The sequence below is a fragment of the Macaca thibetana genome, chromosome 18 (assembly GCF_024542745.1).
Source record: "Macaca thibetana thibetana isolate TM-01 chromosome 18, ASM2454274v1, whole genome shotgun sequence".
Lineage (NCBI taxonomy): Eukaryota > Metazoa > Chordata > Mammalia > Primates > Cercopithecidae > Macaca > Macaca thibetana.
Window position 1 is genome coordinate 16,330,759 of NC_065595.1, and position 19,948 is coordinate 16,350,706.

The 19,948-nt window shown below is 37.5% G+C and overlaps 1 protein-coding gene across 2 annotated transcripts in view; it reads right to left on the bottom strand.

Annotated features, from left to right (window-relative positions):
• SERPINB7 (serpin family B member 7) overlaps positions 1-19,948 on the bottom strand; it is a 54,650-nt gene that overhangs the window by 18,817 nt on the left and 15,885 nt on the right. The window contains exons 1-2 of one of the 2 annotated variants that reach the window (XM_050767119.1): positions 8,363-8,407; positions 3,653-3,838 (exon numbers count right to left, since the gene is read on the bottom strand). In XM_050767119.1, the coding sequence (XP_050623076.1) occupies positions 3,653-3,820 (168 nt within the window). In that variant the 5' untranslated portion in view covers positions 3,821-3,838; positions 8,363-8,407. Of the gene's footprint in view, positions 1-3,652; positions 3,839-8,362; positions 8,408-19,948 lie in introns of those variants that run through there. The other variant, XM_050767118.1, reaches the window with a different exon arrangement.

Genomic DNA, 19,948 nt, shown 5'->3' on the forward strand with positions numbered 1-19,948 from the left:
CAAAACACTTGGTCCCAGGCATTTTAGATAAGGGATAGTCAACCTGCAGTAAATATTTATGTGTGATAAACATTAGATAAAACTTCAAAGGGTTTGTTTATCACAATTCTTCCTCTTCTTACTTTTCTTATCTAATTTTTTGGTGTTTCTATCCGAAATACAAAGTGTGCTATACTTTCATGTTCCCTCATGTGCTTATGTAGGGAAATCAGAATTTTTGTTTCTGATAAGTGGTTAATGAATTCAGATGACGGCAATGAGGAAAATCATGGGTCTATACAGTATAAGCAATTTCAGGACATTTGGATTAAGGATTTTTACAAAAAAGGATACTATGAATCATCCTTGGACTTCTACCTGTATATTCATGCCAAATTATAAAATTATTATTTCTTCTTACAGAGTGGTACAATAAGTAATATATATTAATGATTATTTTTAAATGCTTTTTGTAAAACTCGGTTGCATTTTAGAAAATTCAAATTTGTAAACTTTTAAATAAGATTATAATCCAAACATATGACTTCAGAAAAAAACATAGGTATGTGTGTATATATATTTCATAATGTATTTCAATGGAAATGTCTTGTGAGAGAGAAGAAAGTCCAAACATATGACTCTCATACATAAGTAATCCAAACATGTGTAATCTAAACTATATATAATATATAAAATAATGCATTTCAATGGAAATGTGTGGGGGTGTGTGTGTGTATATATATATACATATATATGTATAATGAATTTCAGTGGAAATGTCTTATGAGAGAAGAGAGGAGCGAGTAGCTTACAAAATAGGAAAATCACTCTTTAAAACTTTTATATTCAAACATTATAAGAAAGAACAGCATTATTAGAGCTAAAAATGAAAAAAAAAAAAAGGGTCAGTCTGAACCCATGACTTGGTCAGTAAATACGCTTTTCCAGCTCTTTCACTCAAATGGTGAGCAGCCTTCATGGCACTTCAACTGCATTGAACCTCCAGCACACTGATTCTTGACTTTACTCGAGTAAACATATATATTTACTCTATAATATACATTTAATCGAGTAAATGAGCCAGAGTTTCATGAGGAATAGCTGAGCTCCTCTTGGAGCCAAGATAACTCAAGATAAGCCCAGAATGTCTTGTCAGAAAGCAAAAATATTGTAAAGTTATTGGGAAGGATTGTTTCAAAAGATTGGGTTAAAGAGATATCTACTGGCCCAGCTATGACACTTTGAGCATCAAAAGGAAAAAGAAACACAGATCACTGGGGATGCTTAAAAGAGACCCACAGTTGGAAGCCGTAAATTGAGTCTGGATTCATCTAAAATAGAAATGTGTGATTCATGGTGACGAGGGTCAAGTGTTGCAATGAGAAACAAACTGAGGCAGGGGAGAAGCTGAAAATTAATTTCCTAGAAGACATTTACAGAGGATTAAAAGTGTGCACGGATAAATTAGATGAATGCTTTTGTGTCTCTAGTTGCCTTTTCTCCTCTTACATATTTTTTCATGCAAGATCATAATAGTAAGAGTTATAGAAAGTCACACATGAGAGTAATTGATGAGGCAGCAAAGAGTACAGAGCAAACTCCAGCAGAACAGTAGCTCTCTCAGTTCCCTGTGACTCATGAGCTGTTGACCCTGGCCCACCAGGCACGAGGTGCAGGGCAAAGAGACCTCAGAAGGTATACCAGACAGGATCTGAAAGATTGCCCCTCACATGAAAGCACACAGTAAGTAAAAGCCGTGTCTTCTGTTGCATTAAAATCAAGCTTTAGTCATAGGCATGGTGCCTGCACATCATTGTCTAACACATTGAACAGTGATAACGGTAAGGTTTTTTCTTTATTTGTTTTATCATCAAATCAACATCCTCTGTGCACAGGTGAAGACACTAGTGCCCACAGAGATGAAATGATTTTCCCAAGGTCAGAACTTGGACCCAAACTTCGAACTCCCGGACCAGGGCTATTTCCATGATACCAAGTCATCTCACTTGGTTCTGAAACGTTATGAATTTTTATAAATGAATACATTTTTATTTGTTGAATGTTTTTCAAGGGCTTTATATTTATTTATCAAAACAATGCTGACTTGAAAATACTGAAGCTTCACAATGATGTACTTTGAGCTATAATTACAGTTTGGTGGCTTCAGAGCAGTTCTCAACTGGAGACTGATTTTGCTTTTGAGAGTATTCTTTGGAAATACCTGGAAATGTTTTTGGTCGTCATGCTGGGGGAGGGGTATGCTGCTGGTATTTATTGATGAGAGGCCAGGGATGCTGCTAAACGTTGCATAGGACAGCCCCTCACAACAAACATGTATCCAGCCCAAAGTGTCAGTAGTGCCAAAGGTGAGAAGACCAGTTGTAGAAGATCGTCCTAAGTTTGAATCTCAGGTCCACCATCTACCAGCATGCAGTATGGTCACCCCTCCACAAAATCAGGATAATATTCCCACTTCAGCGTGTCAACGTGAATATCAAATAATATCATATTCTTAGGGCTTATCCCGGATCCTGAACACTGATAAAGTTCTCAGCAGACCGTTGTTACTATCATCTCATTGAAGTGTAGTATCCTATGTACTAGGTTGTAAACCACTCTAGTGCTTGAAAAAATGGCAGTCTAAGACTCTGTAGTTGTTCTCTAGCAATTAATATTTACTAAGCTATCCAGATAAAGGAAGGAATTATTCTAGCTTAAATTATCTACACAAATGATTTTCCATACAAGCTGAGGTATGACAGGTTACAACAGGCACCAGATTCCTCTGGCAAGCCCTTCTGAACTAAAATAGTGGGAGGAATAGTGCAGCAAGGAGTGGGCACGGGGAGGTGGGGACAGAAAGGGACGACATCAAGGCCTCTGCATGCAGCCTGGACCTGGCATCTCACCTGCTGTTGAGCTACTGAGTTTCAGTGGCAATTTTCTGAGAAGGGAGGGAAACCTTGACCATTCTACTTCCCTGTAAAGTGCACCCACAGCTGTGTGCAAGGGTGTGTTAATAAGCACTCCCTGAAGGTGGTGGTGAAGGTGGTGATGATGACAATGCGAAGACTATTCAGGTACACTGCTATTATCTGGAATGTACTATGATGTTATTTGTGCCCAGGTAACGAGTCCTGAATCTGGGAGGTCATTGGAATCTCCTTCTAACTCTCCTATCTCAACCGTGTCTACGCAGGCAGTGGTTCTCAAACTTTCAGGTGCACCTGGAGAGCTCATTAAAACCCAGAGTGCTGGGACCCACACCCATAGTTTCTGATTCAGTACTTCTGGGGTAAAGCCCAAGAATTTGCATTTCTAACAAGTTCTCCAGGCAGTGCTGATGATCCTGGTCTGGAAAACACACTTTGAGAACCACTGCACTAAGGGAGAACATCAAAGCTGCAGTGCTGGGAATATTTCTGCTGCCTCTTGGCTCAAAAACAAGTGCTGCAAGCCCTGTGCTTTCTTCACACCCAAAGAGGGTCTCGTGGAGATGTGTGAAGATGTGACACCTCGTGCCCTCATGATGAGACACCTCGTGGAGATGTGTGAAGATGTGACACCTTGTGCCCTCGTGATGACCTCCATTAACATGGGGACCACTGCAACGAAATGTTCTCGTGGGAAAAACAATTTGTCCCAATGATGAACTGCAAAAGCTGAGACTGACCTTATCAATCTGAGAGACACAGTCACCTCGAGCACCCAAGCGGACCAGGGCCAGGGCAGCGAAGAGGCTCAGAGAAGAAAAGAACACATTTCCATTTCCTTGATTATCATCCATCTCTCTGAATAGGTTGAAGCAAAACTCTGCATTTGCTGCAGCAAGGGAGGCCATTGTGAAATGGACTGCAGCCTAGAGGACAATGAGAAAATGAAATTAGCTCCTGGTACATCTTCTAGGAATATTATATTTTTAGATTTAATTATTTTTTATAATTTAAAGCTTCATTTTTTCAGCCTTGGAGGTAATCATCACATAACTCTAACAAAAAGGGAAAAGTTGCCTTGGCCCAGTATCCTTGTCACTAATACCCTAAAACTATCTCTTCTCGTTGTTGGATGTTTCTATCCTCAGTGGCCTGTGAGTGGCCTGTTTCCAACCCCCAAGCAGACACATTCATGGGGCTCACTATTTCTCAAATCACCCCAGATTTCTGAACTGAAGGAGAGCAAAAGTAAATATTACAATATTAGACAGTCTATTTGAGGCACTACAGCCTTTGCTTTCTAAACCATCTGTAATTCAATGCAATGTTAAATTTTTGAGGTTTAACACATCATTTGTAATCCATTCTCTCCATATGGCCTCTGCAAATTCTTAGAACAATCATACATTCTACTTTTTTTTTTTCAAAACTGTCCTAATTTTCAGTGTTATGCATCATTGGTCCCATAAGTGTATTAATTTGTTTAAAACCATTTTCTGATTTTTTTGGAATGCAAAATGTGATTATCAGATTTTGTAAGAACATGTACAAGACTTTTCAACACATAGGCCTATTTCTTGCCAGAGAACCCAGGGCACAGTAGCAAATTGGAGATTGTCTTCAAATTCACGATGTTGTTTCTGAAATACAGAGGGCTGCCACCGCCATGGAAATCTTCAGGGATCCACTTGGGTAATTTTTTTTGCAGAATTTCTCCACAACTCAAATTGATCTCAAAATCACAGTTGGGGTTGTCTCAGACTAAATGAACTTACAGGAATTCTCCAAATTATTCCTCATGAGTGTCCAATAATATTACATCTGATGGTGTGGCAGGTGCCGGGTGTTGCAGATGCCAGGAGTCACAAACCCTTAGGGGACTTCGTCCAAGTCTCAACCCTGTTGCTACTGTTGCTAGTAGTTGTGTGAACTGGGTCAAGTCTTTAATTTCTCTGAACTTCTAAGTTTCACCTTGTTCAGTGAGATGATCTATGTACAGGATCTAGCATAGTGATTCTCAACAGAAAAATCATACTTCCTTGTACCTTTTGTCCCATAAGAAGAGCACACATAGGCATCTGGGGACTGGCATGCTGTGGGTGAGGAAGGGGGTCACAAGGAGGGAGAGCCATGCAGTCTGAAAGGAGAATATTCTAAAATTGCCATTGTGTTGGCTTTGTCGCAGTCGCAAATACTTAAGGCCTTTTAAATTGTAAATGAAATTAAAATAAGTTTTTTTAACTTTTATTATGTCAAATGGGAGTTTGAGTTAAAAAATAAAAAAAAACCAACTTTTTCTAGTACAATGCGTGATCCAGAGTAGACATTCAATGAATTGAAGCTGCTGCATTTACTATTTTCTGTAAAGTGGTAATAGCCTGTCCTGTCCTAAAAGACAGCAAACGTTTCCAGAAAGAATGTCCCTGAGGGACCCATACTCTGCACTGTGGAATTCCAAGCACAGAGAACACCACCGAGGCATGACACCCTACATGATGCTGCTTTTCAGGGTCAAATTTAGCTATATAGAATTCGTTATAAGTCATACTCCTCAGTTACACCCAGGCACATGAGGTGAGAAAATCATTCACGCCCCACATATCTTTAAGAAAGAACACCTACGTTCTTTCAAAAGTCACCCAGAAAAAAAGTGTGTTGATTTTATATCTAATCCAAGTAATCCAGGGTAAAAAGCTGTGGCAATTGTGATTAAAGCTACAGGAGAAACTATTTGCAACAAAGGAGATGAGAAACAATGCCAGTTAGGGCTGGGTACACAGGATGGGAGTTGGCGGGAAAAGGATGGCTTAATACAGTGACTGATATTAGCAGTGCCAAAGGCCCTCAAACTTTTAAGGGATTCAAATCGTATTTTAGACCTAAAAATAAGTATTCCTTCTAAAACATGAAAAAAAAGATCAAAATTAACAAGTTTACAAATAAGTATCTGAAAACGAAATCTATGCTGATGTTTCTATTTAATTTAGTATTCGTAAGAATTTCATTAATTTTAGAAGGAAATGGCGTGCTGGATTCTCTCCATCCTAAAGGATTTCCAAGGCTTCATTCTGGTTGCTGAAAATCAGACAGTAGTACATGAAATCAATTGTTCTTAGGAAAGTAACTTCGAAACCAAAGTCATATTAATCCTTTCAAAGTATTTACAGTGAAAATTATATTTAGTAGAAGATGGGGTGTATTGTAATGTTTTGATAAAATGTGAGCTAGAGCTTTTAAAATAAGACCTGAAAGATTTTTAAATGACCGTGTTTAGAAACGTGCTTGCACGGGCCAATGGGTGTCTGGAAGCTATCATGTCCCAAAGTGCAAAAATACACTTTAAGGTACATTTCTCTTTGTTGAAGTTTCAATTCTTCTTGTTGTTTGACAAATTATGCCTTACTATTTTAACCTTTGGGGCAAAAATAAATTTTATACTTTTGAATAGTATTCTTTAATCACTTTCTAAGCACCAATCACAAATTTTCACATTCTAAACTTTTAGGCATCCCATTTCCATGGTAAATTATTAATGAAACTATAATCTTATTAAAGAAAAGAGAAGCTACACAAAAATGTGTTCATTCAGGATACAGAGTACATAAATGTTTAGCTTAAGTAAGTTTTATGGCAGAGAAATCATACTAGAAAAAAAAAATCATGACAGAGAAACATGAGCCAAGACATTCCTAGATAATTATAAATTCTCAAGTCATAACTCTTAAAATGATAGATGATACTAAATAGTATATACTTTAACATTCTTGTAGAGACATGTTCATGTATGTTTAAAATAAATACCAAAAAGTATGTTCCATTTCACTTAATTATTTTTATTATCTTTCTCCATGCAGGTCACTGTTTAAGTTCCAAGAATAAAAGTAAGATTTGTTTCTCCTCATCTGATATAAAGTCTGATTCTCATTGGCAAATAAACAATTATATTTAAGGCTGAACTGATTGTTTTACACATGAAAGTTTTCATCAGGTGACACATAAATAAAAATTAGCATGAGACCAAAACTGTGATTTTTCCTTTCACCTATAAATACTTTCACAGCAACTTAAATAGATTAAACATTAACAAAAAATAAACTAAGTTCAGGCAAGCCACCAACCGCTACCAATTGACTTGAGTCCCAGTTAAATAACTAAGGAAATCGACAAGGAAAACAAATTGCATTAAACCTACCTAAGGAAGATGTCAGTATGACACTACCCAGTATTTCATTGTCTGGACATGGCAATGCAGGAAAGTTCTTTTCAAATTATAAAAGAACTTGGCTTTATAGTCTAATTTTTCATTTCGCTAAAAATATATTATATTCCTCTGTGTCTTGCATAAATATTTTAGCTTAACAAACAAGCAAGCGATTAATTTATAATTTTAAAGTTAACATAAATTAGCAAGTACTAATGGATGTTTTTACATCCCAAACTTCAGACTTGAGGGTCTAAAAGTCCACGGCAGCCTGAAGCCTATTTGATTCCTTATGACCTATTTTAATCTGAGAACGTTTTTATCCCTTTCATCCTGTAGCCAATATATTATTTGTGTCAAAACAACAATAAAAATAGATATTTTCTCACTAAAGTTTCTTTTTAAAATTTAATTAAAAGCAAATGGTAGTTTTTAAATAATGCATAAGAAAATTCAGGCACAAAACACATTCAGTGAAACATGAAATTATGATACTATTTTATGTATCTAAACTTATTACACCTAACTGATAAATTATGTGCCTTACATGCTTGATAAAAATATTATCTAGTCTTAGGATACTTTTGCCTATACATAGAAAATTAATTATAGTTCATGATACATTATTTTTTTTAAAACTTTTACATTTACTGAATTAGGATATATATATAGGAAAGAAATGAATAATCACTTGAATGTGATTAATTTTTATTCTTATCAATAAGTCAAATACGATGCTACACAGATAATGCTGGGAGAAATATTTTAAAATCTTTGTATTTCTTTTAAACACGTAGTTTCAAATTTTGATAAACCTCTAATCAAAATAGTATATTATGCACTTAAAAGAGTTCAGTTCTAGTCTCAAAATTTAGTATACTCCAACCTATAATGCCTTAAATAAGAACACAGGAAATATAGAATCTAGATTTGCACATAATCCCCACTTATCTCTTCAAAGATGGAACATAAATTTTTCAGCTGTCATCCGATTCCCATGGCATTCTCCCATGACACCACTTAAAACAGTCATAGACAAGCTGTAAGGTGGAGAAGCAGACAAGAGGACCAGTATCCGATCTGGATATTGTTTATGAGTTTAACGTCTCAGACACAAAGTAACCAAGATCTGTGTGTGTGTGTGTGTGTGTGTGTGTGTGTGTTTGTGTGTGTGTGTGTGTGTGTGTGAGTCTGTCTTTTTTCGAAGGATCTGGCCAGACTTTAAATTATGAACTTCAGAAATATTTACCTTACTGTCTTCATAGAGGAAGTTGGCCGCTGGTTGGGTGAGTCTGAAAGAGTTCCTTGCATTACTCTGAAATATAAAGCCTCTGACTCAGACACTCCCTATTTTTTTTTTTTTTATGATGGCCATGATAGTTTTAAATAATGTCATTAAAATGAATATGTTCAGGTGCTTTATAGAGCAATTTAAAAGAAGTCTGTAGAATATTAGCTACAGCTCTAATTCAAAGCAGTCAAATATATATTTTTAATGAATCAAATTTTAGCATGAAATGTTATTTCATTTGATATTTAATATCACATAGTATTTTTATGTAGTAAATTTAGATATCCCTACATTAAGGCACAAGTGGCACTTCCTACATGTGGAAATTCAATTACTGATTTTTGTTGTTGTTTATTTGATTCCGCCCTGCTCCGATTTTGGTGTTTGATGAACATGACTGAGCTCCACCTGGAATAATTCATATTCTGACATCTATTAATTCAGCTATCATAGAGGAGTAGCACTGCAGTCCCAGAGAGGTGAAGAAAGCAAAGTGCTATAGAATAGAGTGGGCCTTTTCTCATCCATAAAATAAAAATTCACACCAATTACATTTTCATTAGTATACACACACATATATATGTGTATGTTGCTATTTATGTGTATAATCACCAGCATAGTATTTACACTGTATTTGGGGAGGTAGGTGAGCTGTCCCTCTCAGGAGAAGTAGGGTCGTACTTAGTGTTTCTCACTTTATCTTACACATTGTTTCCCACAAGTGTTTGCCCATACTGCCTTTATTTTCATTGTATGGTTAATGCTAAAATTGAATATGCTGACTGTTTGAAGCTCTCTAAGGTGAATATGCTATCAGAGAGAGAGATGCATTAGATTATATTGAGCACATGGAGAAGGATATCTACCACCAACAGAAAAGAAATACGTTAGTGATAGGAACTTAGAAACCAAACAAATATCCAAAAATGAGTAAATTTGATAATTATTAACTCCAGAGAAAGCTTACATTGTGAAAAGTATATCATAGTACACTTTATAGATCAACTGTGGATAAAGTTATCATAGTCCTAATGATTTAAACCCCCCAGTCCTCATTGGATGTCCATTGGGACCCACTTCTTCCCTTTGTCTACCCGAGCTTCCCACAGACCTTGGTTTATCTAGTATACCCAAAAACTATGCTTCACACCGGCACATGGTCTTTCAGTTTGCACTATCTTAAGGCACACAAGAAGGTTTCTGACCACAAAACTCTACCCTCATCTTCTCAAGACTGTCTGAAATCACCATGGTAGTAGCCATCAGTTCCCACACCACTGATAGAAGTAAGGTTTAGAAGGCAAATAAGTCAGGCACGAAAGAATACACACAGTAAGATGCCCTTCATGAAAAGATCAAACCAGACAAACTGTTCTTTTAAGGATGCTTACGTGGGTGGATAGACTAAGCCAAGGATATAACTGCTTTAGTTACCCTAGTGGGAGGGGAGGTTTTGTTGGTAAAAGAATGGGGAGGGAAGTTTTAGAGGTTCTGGCGATGTTCCATTATTAAGTTGTACGCATCTATTGAATGCACCTTTATGTAGCCACATTATATTTCATTATTTTAAAACTCAACAACAACAACAACAGCAAGAACAAAAAACCAAGAAGCCAAATGACCAAATGCCTCTGAGATAGGGTCATGGCACATTGTGTATAACTGATAATTGATCTATTCCTGATAGCAGGTTTTGATGGACAATGGGATGGGACCCCAAGCCAAGGATACACAGGCGTCAGTGAAGATGGGATGCAAAATAAGTCCAAAACTGACTGACATGGCCCAAGGAAGAGACCAAGTGTCACAGTGTTCTCTCCAGCAGAATCTAAACCCAAGCACATTTGTGTATGGTGATACAAGCTGCCCCACCAGAAAAGCATCCCTCCAAGGAGGCGACCTGGAGAGATTTCAGACCTCTGAGCATGATCATTGGCCATTTACATCTTCCTTGAGATTCGTTAGTGAACTTACCTCTCACCTACAACAGAAGATAAGAGCAATAATGCAAATCAAAAATTGGATAAGCAAATCAACAATGTACTCATGCTAGCATCTGATACCCAGAAGCAGTGATGGCAATCTGATCTCCTTTCTCTAGGTGATCGGTTCTCACTCACAAAGAAAATGTTTCCACACTTCTCAAGACAGTTCAGCCCTAGGTGTTTTTCCCCATGCACTTAGGAAGGTGATAAAGGAGAGCTTTGAAGGGAGCCTGTTTTATCGCTACCTAATGAACCAAAGTCAGCATTTCTAGACAAAAATGTGTTCTAAAATTCTGAGAATTCAGTTTTAAAGGCTGTCCAAAGGTGCAGCCTGCACCCTGCACAGGCAGCTGCTTATTGATGGGTAGACCTGGCTTCTGGGACGGCTTCCCTATGACTCAGAGCACAGCGCTGTCTCTCAAGAATCTTATAAGCATTTAGGTTTTGAACCATGTTTCAAAATAGTATCTGACTAAGGTGGTTGTTATGTGGTTCATTCAGTTTGTATGTGAATCAGATTTGAGGAGGCGATATTCCCATCTCTGTTTCTTATAATGACAATGGTTTTAACATAACCATAAAAACAAATTTCAGAATCAACAGTATTTGTCAGCTCGGGTCAAAACATACTCTTCTGTGAGAAATGCACAAATAGACTAACTAGACATCAAATCAACTTAGGCACGATAGCAGTGGCAACAGTGACTTGGTGAGTTTAGGGTGCCATTTTATTGCAACTTGCCACTCATCTTATAGCTTAATTTCTTTCAACCCTATCCTGTGTAAATTTCTCTGGCATAATGACCTAAAATAGAATCTCACACAATGTTTTTTATCATTCTCTAATCTCATATTTTCATCTTGACCTCTAATCTTTTTAGCTGGCTACTCTTTGTACTGCTTTCCACCTTTCCCTCTTTTTCCCAATTTTCTCTGGCTTGGAATTTTCCAGAGAAACATTTGCCCTGTTAGTTATTGCACCTGGCTTCTCTAAGTGCTTACCTGAACTGAGCAGCTTCAGATAGGAGCTGAAACTTGGTGTGTTCATTCATTCTTGTCATCCTGCCAGCCTCTCCTCCACCTTTCTGATCTGGCAATGGAAAGCCACCTCTGTACCACCCAGATCCTTCCTCCTATAATACAGGCTAGAGTTTGTTAAAGTGGGTTTGCGCTTTGAAAATTGGCCAGGTGTAGGGAAAGGTATGTTGGGCCCAGTTGGTTGCCTACACCTTTGCCATCAGAACACACCATAGAGGGGCAACAACACATTTCAGTTTCTGGCTCTAGCCTCATGAGGTTGAGCAGTATGTTGCACCTACCTTCACCTACTATGCACGGAAGTGACTGCAAGCCTGGTCCTTCTGCCTGAGTGTTTTCAAAATAGTCAACACTTATCCAAGTAACTGGCTTCTCTATTGTAAAAAGCTATTGGAATTAGAAGGTACCATCATCTTCCACTTGCTCACCTCTCAATTTTGTGGAGTTTTGCCTCTTTCCCAGGAGGGGGTCCTGTTAACTTGTCCAAAATCGAATAGAGTAGTTATTGCTCACCTCCATGATTGTTTATGAGTAGTATAATCATAGAGAAAAGTAAAGTTGCAGATAATCCCTGAAATTTAATTTTGATTTAGCAATTTTGATGGACTTTCTGAAGGAGAAGGTTGTTATTATTATGAAAAAAAAAAATAAGCCTACAAATGGATTCCCTGTTCTCCATATTCTAATTGCTGTGTTCATAGGCTGAATATTTTGAATCCCACATCCTTTCGATTTCTTACCTACTGAGGATATAAAGTACTTTAAAGTGGTGAAATGGTCAATAGGTAAAAAGCAAGTGACCCAAGTGACACACACCCTGGATAATCTTCTTGGAATTACCAAGAGTCATCCATAATTAAGGCTCTACTCACCATTGTTTTCTTCTTCACTTTAACTCAGACATCCCTCCCACTACTGTATTTGCAACAGTTGATTTACAATTAACCAGTCCCAAAGTGACATAAGTCTGAGAAGAAAGCAGTCATGTGGATTGGTGTGTTACATTAATTATTCTCCCTTGCCATACAACGATAATCGAAATTTCCATTGGCCTTGCCAGTTCATGCATATAGATGAGGAAACATGAATTGTAATAACCTACATTTTACTGTCTCTTGTCCTCACTTACCCAGGGCTGAAGCTTGCTAAGAAGTTTAAGGCTTCCCAAGGAAACAGATTTGTTCCTCAGCTGCAGCCACCACACGGGTCTTCTGTGCTTCTCTTCTCCTGCTCTGAGGCCTCATCAATGTTCTCAGTCTTCAGAGAGCACCAGTGTCTCTGCCAAGAATACTATTTCCCCATGCCCTCATAGACACCAAGCCACAGGGTTGGCATCATCACTTGGTCCCATGAAGAACTGAGAAGAAGAGCCCTTCCTCACTCTTTTGATACCAGGCACCTAGCAGGGAGGCTAATTGTCCCTGCATCTTCTATTGGTTGGCATCTCATCAGTTCCAGTGGCAGATGCTTATCCTTGGGACCAGTTGAATAACAGAGACTCTTGTGTTTCCTCATTCACCCACCTTATCCATCATTACTCATGCATTCTTTTTGTAGGTTCCTTGACTCAATTAAAATGAACGAGTGTAAGGAGACACTTTGTGAGGCTTCCAAACCATCATATCAGCCAACTACTTTTCAATCCTTTCTGCTATTACCACTAAACACTCTATCTGTAAATTTTTATATGAAGGCTTTGTCCAAAGTATTTCTCCCCTTTTCCCCAAATGAACCACTAGCCATACCTTCTCTCTAAAGGCATAATATAAAATAAATTTAAAATATCCACCTTTCCCATCAAAAGCCTCGAAAGTAAAACAAAGTGGTCTTATCTGGAGCCAAAGTTATTCTCTTCTCCAAAACTTGGGTGTCCTATAAAACTAGGGAGTGATTTTTAAGTAATTAGGGGATGACCAACCTCAGCAACATAGCCAGACCCCATCTCTCTAAAAATAATAAATAATTATTATAATTAGGGGAAAGCACTGCCTTTTCACAAGTCATTCTCATGCTAAATCTAAAAGAGACATGATGTTTTTCCACATAGATTTGATGTCACAACTACCAATCTCAAAAAGGTTTTATTCATAGTAATTCTCCAGCTACCTAAACAACTTTTACCATTTTTTCAAGATTTGTTTCTTAAATTAACTGAAATTCAATACATGGGTGGCCACAATTATAAGGCTATATTCTAGATACCAGGAGATATAAACTCCTTCAGTCCAAAAACCAAAACTTATTCCTGTTTCTTTCCCATTGTGTATTATAGTGTCTGTTAAGATACTTGGGGCTTAATAAATGTTACTGAATTAACGAAATGTGCTAAGGTAAAACGAAACAAGTGACAGGACAGAAAGGCAAGCAAATGGAAGTGCTCAGGATGAAAGAATTGGAAGTGGGAGTCTTAAGTAGGCCTCACAAATAAGCTAGCATTTGATCTGGATCAGGGAAAATGAAGATGAAAAGCATCCCAGGGGAGAGAGAACAGCATGAACAAACACCCACGGAATTAGTGTACATGATGTGTTCTGAGAATAGTTAGCAAATACCTAATAATCTGGCGTGGAGTGGTGGGGACACTGTAGGCTTGACTGTCTGATGATGATATCATTAAGAGACAGAGAATTCAGCAGGAGGACGATGAATGATGGGGAAAAAGGAAATAACAAGTTTGGCTTTGAATACATTGAAATTGAAATGCCCATAGAACATCCATTTGGAAAAAGTAGTTGAATATTTAAGCCTGTATATAAAAGAAGTGGCTGGTGATAAAGATGCTTGTTTGGAGTCTCTGACATCTAGATGGCAGCTAAAACCTTTGATGTGACTTCCAGACAGAGTCCAAAGCAATAAAAGGAAAAACATTGGGAAGATCCCTTGGGAAATTCCCACACTCAAAGGATAGGCATAACAATAATCCAGACTTCCATAGAGACTTGGAAAGGCCAGACAACCAGCTGTGGCTAGAAATTCAATATTTGTAGAGGAGCTAAGTAGCAAGATTATGTGACTTTTCTATAGTCGTAATTGAAAGTCCAAGAGCAAGGTAGAGAAAAATCAATGGTTAGGTTGCGAATTATGAATGCAGATGTGGTGGACTAGAATTTAGCATTAATGAGAGTGCAGTTGAAATAGTAGACCATGAAGACCAGCCTGGACAGTGCACAGTAAAGAGGTGGGCATGACCCTCCTCACGATCTTCCAGAGATTGTTTCAAGACCATGGATATCAACACATCAGGTTCCCACCCCCAAACTCTTGTAACTGGTGAACATAGTGAGCCTTTATAGGCTGAATATAAAAGAAACTAAGAAGGCTTGCTGGACTTTAAGATTATAGACATCATTACACCAGAAGACAAGGTGTCATTAAGCATGTTTAATGGGAGGGTGGAGTACACAAAGGCTGTGATTGCAGGTAAAGAGCTCAGAATTTCAAAAGTGAACCATTTCCAAAAGATAAAAATGTCCAGGGGTGCCCAACAAAATGGAGTGCTGAACTGGTTAAATGGCTAGAGAGTAGATGGTATCCAGCGTGAACATTTGGGACAGGGATAAGCTGGAAGAAAAAACTGAGGTACAGATGTCAAAATCCTCGACGATTCTGAAGGAAGAACTTGGAGCTTGGCAGGTAGTCATGACCAAGCTTGGAAAGAAGGAGCAGATGTAGATGTGTAGGGCTTCAAAGGAGGAAGAATAGTAAAAGAAAACGACAGAAAAATGACTTTAAAATGATGGCAAAGAGCCAGAAGAAAAGTCTTTTTCTCTTCTTGGCCTAAATTAAGGTGCACATGAGAAATGAACAGCTTCCACATGAGAGGAGTTTAAGGAAACTACTAGGGATTAATTCAGGATTACATGAGGTGTCAGTAGAGGAGGCTGTGAACTCTGGTTACATAGAGCTCTGTATTTAGGCTGAAGATTTAAGAATTCTTTGGTGACCAAATACTAATGGCAAGGGCATGGTAAGGGGGTGCTAGATTTAGTGTAGTGCCCAGAAAATGGAAATGACCTGGGTATACTTCATGTTCCAAATTAAGGGATATTCTTTGCATATCCTTAAATATATAAGCCTATTCCCTGGAAGCTGATGCCATTTGTGTTTTGTTTGTTTGCTTGATATTATTTTTGTTGGTTCCAAATTCCAGACATTGAAATTTTTATATAAACTGTGTTTACCAACTCTAATCTTTCTAATCTATCTGTTTATTTGAATAAAATCTTGTAGTAGCAAGCTCCATGGCTTAATCGCACATTCTATCATGTGAATTCATTCTAAGTGATTGCATGTTAGGTCTATTTTTACTTCTTGATGTATTCTCTGTTGTTTTACTGTGGGCAGGATATAAAGGACTTCAATTACTCTACATCTCTTGTTTACATGTAAATAGTTACCCTCTCTTCTCTTCTTGCTCTAGTTCCTCCACCTTCTTCTGTTTCTCTTTTACTTTTGAAATGAATAATCTCAGCTTTCACTTGGCAATAAATAACATGATATAGTATTCTCCTCATGCATTTAAATGAATGCAGTCAATGGAACTTCCTGTAATCTCTCTGATCAGAATTCCAACTGCGGGAGGCCTTGCTGGTTTCCACTTATTTGTGCTACATCATTTCATCATGTTGTCATGGCCCCAAACAACAGAATAATAAACGGTACATTCTTGAAGAATCAAGTCTTGAAGAATCACTATTGTTATCAGTGCTACCTTTTCTATTTGAATTTTTTAGTTCTATGAGATTCATGAACAAACACAGGGAGGTTTCCTAAACAAAATCCAAATCTAATTTTAGAAGCAAATTAAAGTTCACTTTCTACCTCAGGATTTCAACTTCCCAAAGAAATGCAATAATTGGTCCCATTTCATCTCCTAAATTATTTTATCACCACATTTTGAATGTCATTATTTGTCATGAAAAAGTAAATGTTCTAAATCTTTAAATTTATTAAGCTTTACCTTGACCAGTTTCAGTGGTCAGGTTCAATATAAATGATGTGTTTAATTTTCCTACAAGCCTCTATTTTCTTATCCTTTAACATTATTGTTCTGTTTGTAAATGGGAGCTTTAAAACCTCTACCTATATTCTTCCATTTGCAGAGTGATGCTTAAGTCCTCACCTTAATTTTAATTAAATATGCAAATTCAGCAGCCTTGAAAGTAAATACATATCCAATTTTTCCTTTATTAATAGATAGTAAGCTAAAGGAAACTTTAGACATTATTTAAGTCAAAGTCTCCCATTTTACAACATGAGAAAAGTAGGGTTCAGAAAGCTTGTTGATCCTCTCCGTTCTCCCGCCTTCCACCCTCAAGTATAGGCTTATTACCTGAGAGAGGAAATAATCTCTACACAACGTCCCCGCCAACATGCTGTTTACCTGTATCACAAACCTGCATATGTACTCCTGAACTTAAAATAAAAGTTAAAAAAAAAAGCAGTTGAAATAGATCCTAGGGTGCCTATGATTTTTTTTTTTTCTTTTTGAACCATGAAGCCTTCCTGATCATTTCTGGGCTTGCCTCCCACTACATCCTTTTAAACTTATCCTTAGAAGTCAGAAGACAATACGGCTACTATCTTGACTTATTCATAAATATCCCCACAAAATCTGCTTAAAAATCACAGTCCATCTGTTCTCATAAAGGTCTATGAGAAATAGAGAATTCCATACATAACCTTATCAAAAACAAAAGCAAACCCTTTCAACTCAGAGTAGTTTCCTTACTATTTTTGTAGTAATAACTTTTCTTTTTTTTTTAATTTATTTTTTATTATTATTATACTTTAAGTTCTAGGGTACATGTGCATAACATGCAGGTTTGTTACATATGTATACTTGTGCCATGTTGCTGTGCTGCACCCATCAACTCGTCAGCACCCATCAACTCGTCATTTACATCAGGTATAACTCCCAATGCAATCCCTCCCCCCTTCCCCCTCCCCATGATAGGCCCCGGTGTGTGATGTTCCCCTTCCCAAGTCCAAGTGATCTCATTGTTCAGTTCCCACCTATGAGTGAGAACTTATGCGAACCCTTAGAAGGATGCCTTTAATTTATGGGCAGAAGTTGCAATAGCATGTATCAATTGTGTCTTTAAGAAAAAAACAATATGTTCTGTGTATGTGAAACACACAAGAACACATGAAATAAGTATAAACTAAAGGGAAGTCTAATAAGATTAGGAAACTATTAAGAGTTTATCTTATTGTGGTCGTTTCATTTACAATTCTATCAATTTCATTATAAATAAAACATAAAATAAAAGTAAAACTAAGAATAAAAACTGGGAACCATCAGCATCCAGTCTGTGCAGGAAACCATATTCAAAGAAAACACAAATCCCATGTCATTCACTTAGGCTTCCTTAAGGAGACCTCTCTAAGGATTTCACAAAGCATGCCAACTTCTTTTAGTACTTCCCACATTCTTTTAAAGTGTTTCTTCCCATCCCCAAACTTTCACTTACATCAGCAACTAAATGCCCTTTTATATCTTTTCAAATGCACTGCTTCCTCACCACAATTATGCCTCCCTTTCCCTTTTATCTCTTACTTTCTCGTACATGTTCACACTATCCCCGTTCCTACTGCACCCAGTGACATGTGACCCACCCACCCCACTCCACCACACAAAATGCATGCACATCTTTGGAAGTTAAGTTTTTCTCCCACTCTGGCAACATCTTCTCAGACTATCAGCCCCCTGTGTTCCAAAGAAGATGAATAAAATTTTATGGAATCTCTCTGTGTGAGAGTGTGTGTGTGTGCGCGCGCATGTACAGACTGGAAATAAAATAAGGTAAAGTTTGTAAGTTTCTCATAGAGTAACTATGAGAAAACTCTAAAAGGGGAAGAAAGGAAGGAAGACTGGCTAGGAATCTCAGGACTTGAGGGGCCACCTAGTGTTACATTTGTTGTTGTTGTTGTTGTTTTCCTTTACATTCCAGCCTAGGTGCTATTGCAAACCACACCCTGCTGCTATAATACTAACAGGGGCAGGGAGAGAATCTCTCTAACTAGAGGTCCAGGAAGAAGAAGAATCCTTTGGATAATAATCACTCCACTACAAGCAGATGCCACAAGAGAAGTAACACCCTCTATCTTCCCCACTGACCTGGTTGCTGTAAAAACTGTAGGGTAGAACCATAATGACTATCCCACTCTACACTAAGTAAACACAAGCAGAAGCAGCAGTGTCCTACCTCCACCCTTTGATGGTGACCGGACACACAGATAACAGAGCCCTTCCCCTTCTACTCACGCTGTGTGCACAAAATCGTGAGGTGGGATCCTGTCAACTACCACCTTGAAGAAAGTAGACACTAGCAAAAGTGTAGCACCCCTTCCCCTCCCAGGTAGAGGGTTTGAGGACAATCACAAAGAAGTGGGAGATGGAGAAAAGAATGATTTAAATTTGTATATGAAGTCCTGAGTTCACCACTGTTCCATTAATCTGTGAAAATGAACAGAATCAATAGAGCAAAAGCTTGGTTGACTAAATTATGAGATAGTTTCAGATTGACTGCTGGGTAGTGCAAAAACAGGGCAGATGAGAATAATACTATGAAGATTTTGACAATTAAATTGCCATTAAAACCAGAACTCACCGATTGCCATTAAAACCATTGCTGTCAACTATCACAAGAACAGATAACCGAACACCACATGTTCTCACTCATAGGTGGGAACTGAACAATGAGATCACTTGGACTTGGGAAGGGGAACATCACACACTGGGGCCTATCATGGGGAGGGGGGAGGGGGGAGGGGGGAGGGATTGCATTAGGAGTTATACCTGATGTAAATGATGAGTTTATGGGTGCTGACGAGTTGATGGGTGCAGCACACCAACATGGCACAAGTATACATATGTAACAAACCTGCATGTTATGCACATGTACCCTAGAACTTAAAGTATAATAATAAAATTTAAAAAAAAACACACAAAAAAATATTGCTGTCTATTTAAAAAGTAGATTTAAACAGGAGTCAGAGTCTTATTATATAATACTCAAAATGTCCAGGACATGATGCAAAACACTTGTCAAACAAAAACCAGGAAAATCTCAATTCATATGGCAAGAGATAATCAGCAGATGTCAACACCAAGATGAGACGGATTTTAGAATTATCTGACAAGGATTTTAAAGCAGCTGTTATAAAAAGACTCTAACAAGTGGTTTCAGACACTTTTATAATAAGAGGGAAAATAGAAAATAGATAATAATAGCAAATAGAAACTTTAGAATAAGAAATATAATAATACAAATCAAAATGTACTAATGAAAATGATGGAAAAAATTAACTTTTAGAGAGATCAACAGAAATTTTTCAATCAATTTTTCTTTTTCATTGAATTTCAAATTTTCTGTTCATCTCTCTTCAAGAGCTTGTGAGACAACAATAAAACATCTAACATGGTGTCATTGAAGTGTAACTCCAAGTTATTTACCCAAGAAAAAAGAAAGATTATTTGCACAAAAGTGCTTGTACATAAGTGTTACAGTAGCTTCAT